The sequence below is a fragment of the Phaseolus vulgaris genome, chromosome 3 (genome assembly GCF_000499845.2).
Source record: "Phaseolus vulgaris cultivar G19833 chromosome 3, P. vulgaris v2.0, whole genome shotgun sequence".
Classification (NCBI taxonomy): domain Eukaryota; kingdom Viridiplantae; phylum Streptophyta; class Magnoliopsida; order Fabales; family Fabaceae; genus Phaseolus; species Phaseolus vulgaris.
The window spans coordinates 22,910,927-22,913,199 of record NC_023757.2 but is presented as its reverse complement, the minus strand read 5'-3'; the positions used below and the strand labels follow the sequence as shown (position 1 = coordinate 22,913,199).

Below are 2,273 nucleotides of genomic sequence, written 5' to 3'. Positions count from 1 at the left end.
CATCAAGTACCTTATGTTCTCCGTGCGGGATGCAACGCCATCCGTAAAGGTGGTCCTCAACTGCAAATGCCCCCGCACCTCCACCTGGTCTCCTATTAAGCCGTACAGGCAACCAATGTAGTGCCTCAGCTGGTCGAGAGACAACTGCAGCTTGTTAAAGGTGGACCAAAACATCACATCCGCTGAGCTGCCTTATTCCACCAGCACTCGATGCACCTTCCTCCCTGCAGTTACTACAGAAATCACCATAGGGTCATTGTCATAGGGGACGACATCTCGAAGGTCGGCCTTCGTCAAAGTAAGGTGACGTCGAGGACATCGTCTGCCACTTGCGCCTCCACTGACATTACTGACCGTGCATACTTCTTGCGCTGAGAACCAATGCACCCTCCACCTGAGAAACCCCCTGAGATGGTGTGGATCTCCCCATGAACGGGCATCTCATGCCCCTAGTCCTCACCTGACGCTGCTGGGGTCTCAGCTCTCTGTGGCTCCGCCAGGTAATCGTTTAAGAACCCACTCTTCACCAGCTCATCCAACTGGTGTCCCAACGTGAAGCAATTGCGTATGGGATGGCCAAATGCTTGGTGAAACTCACACCAAGCATCCTTGTGAGGTCCCAGCTTCTTATCAGTCTTGGGCGGCATCTTAAACCTCTCCTCTATGTTGGGCACAACTATCAAATCCTTCAGCTTTACCACAAAATTATGTCCCAAAGGCTTATTCTCCCTTGCACGCCCCTTAGTCTGAAGCTTCTGAGGCTCGTAGGGCTGCTTCTTCAAGGGGGCACTCTTCTCCGTTGCAGCCTCATGCACCCGCATAGGTTGTGCACACGCCGGAGCTCGTGGGCGCGTGGGGACAACACACGCGCATTTCTCATTAACCTCCCCCACTGTTGCGATATGAGCCACCGCTCGACGCCTTATTTCACCGAAGGTCTTGCGGCGGCTCCTGATGAGTGATTCACTGAAAGGTCCTAGACAAATCCCCTTTTTGAACGCGTGAACCATCATAGTCTCGTCCTTGGTGTTAAGCTTCACCACCTGCGCCCCAAAACAGTTAACAAACTCCTTCAGCGACTCACCCTGGTATTGTCTTACATCGAAAAGATCGTAAGAGTTGGGTGGGGGAGCGCGATTCGCAATGTACTGCTCCCTAAACAACTTTGACAACTGGGCAAACGATGTCACGTGGCCATCAGGGAGGCTGATGAACCAATCCATCGTCGTCCCTACCAGCGTGCTCATGAACAATTTGCACCTTACCGCATCAGAACCACCAACCAGCATCATCTGCATATGGAAAGTTGTGAGATGGGCCTCTGGATCCTTCATCCCTGTGAACGTGGCTTTCGGTCCCACGAACGTAGCTGGTATCACAACATCCATAATCTCCTGCGAAAAAGGCATGGGGAATTCCCTAGGAGGTGTAGCACACTCTTGTTCCATCGCTTCACGATCCCCTGCCTGATTTCGCAAATCACGGCACAACTCTTCATTGGTTCGGTATAGTTCTTCGTTTCTCGCTTACGACGCAGCCAGATCAATCTGGATGCATTCTTGATCAGCTCTTGACGCTGCCATCACTTCTTAAAGGCCCTGCATCATCTCCATAACCTATTGTAGGGTAAAACCTTCGCCTCCGTTTGGCGCAGCAGATCCTTGCCTTGTATTTCTCATCTTAATCGATTCTTGATGGATCTTGATGAATCTTTCTCAGTTCTTCCAGTTGGGACAATTGTTTTAGATCGGGCCCCACAGTGGGCGCCAAATGTTCCTACTGGTTGACCTAAAATGTCTTCGTGCGTCTACGACAATCTCGCGTCCAAGATCCTCTGCGTTCCCACGTGCATTTCCTCCGATTGAACACCTGAAAACACAAAGACAAAGGGCACCCTCATGGTCGTTTGCACTCCGACGCTCAAGTCAAACCTAGTGCTATGAAACATCAAAAAAAAAAAACTCTTAACTCTGAGAGCTCTGTGTGTGTATTCTTACTTTGTGTATTACTTTGCGTTAGAATTGCGTACCTTGTTATGTTTGTTGTTACCCTTTATATACTCTACGGTTTTTGCCTTTTTTGCTAACTGTAATCAGGTTTACTGTAGGTGTGCCTTAGCGTCACTATCACCCACTCTTAGGGCCATCTAGCGCGTAAGACTCCCTTACTGGAGTGCAACCTCCCACGGGATGACCACTTGGGTGCCAACTCATGCACCCAATCTATGGGGCCATCCGCCTTGGGAGTGCCCTAGCTGTTCACCTGCCATGCAT

The 2,273-nt window shown here is 50.4% G+C and overlaps 1 protein-coding gene across 1 annotated transcript; it reads right to left on the bottom strand.

Annotated features, from left to right (window-relative positions):
- Window positions 1-449: 449 nt before the first annotated feature.
- Window positions 450-1,448, bottom strand: LOC137839367 (uncharacterized). Its single transcript, XM_068648486.1, has one exon. It carries the CDS (start codon window positions 1,446-1,448, stop codon window positions 450-452), a length of 999 nt encoding a protein of 332 aa, XP_068504587.1.
- Between the last annotated feature and the right edge of the window lie 825 nt (window positions 1,449-2,273).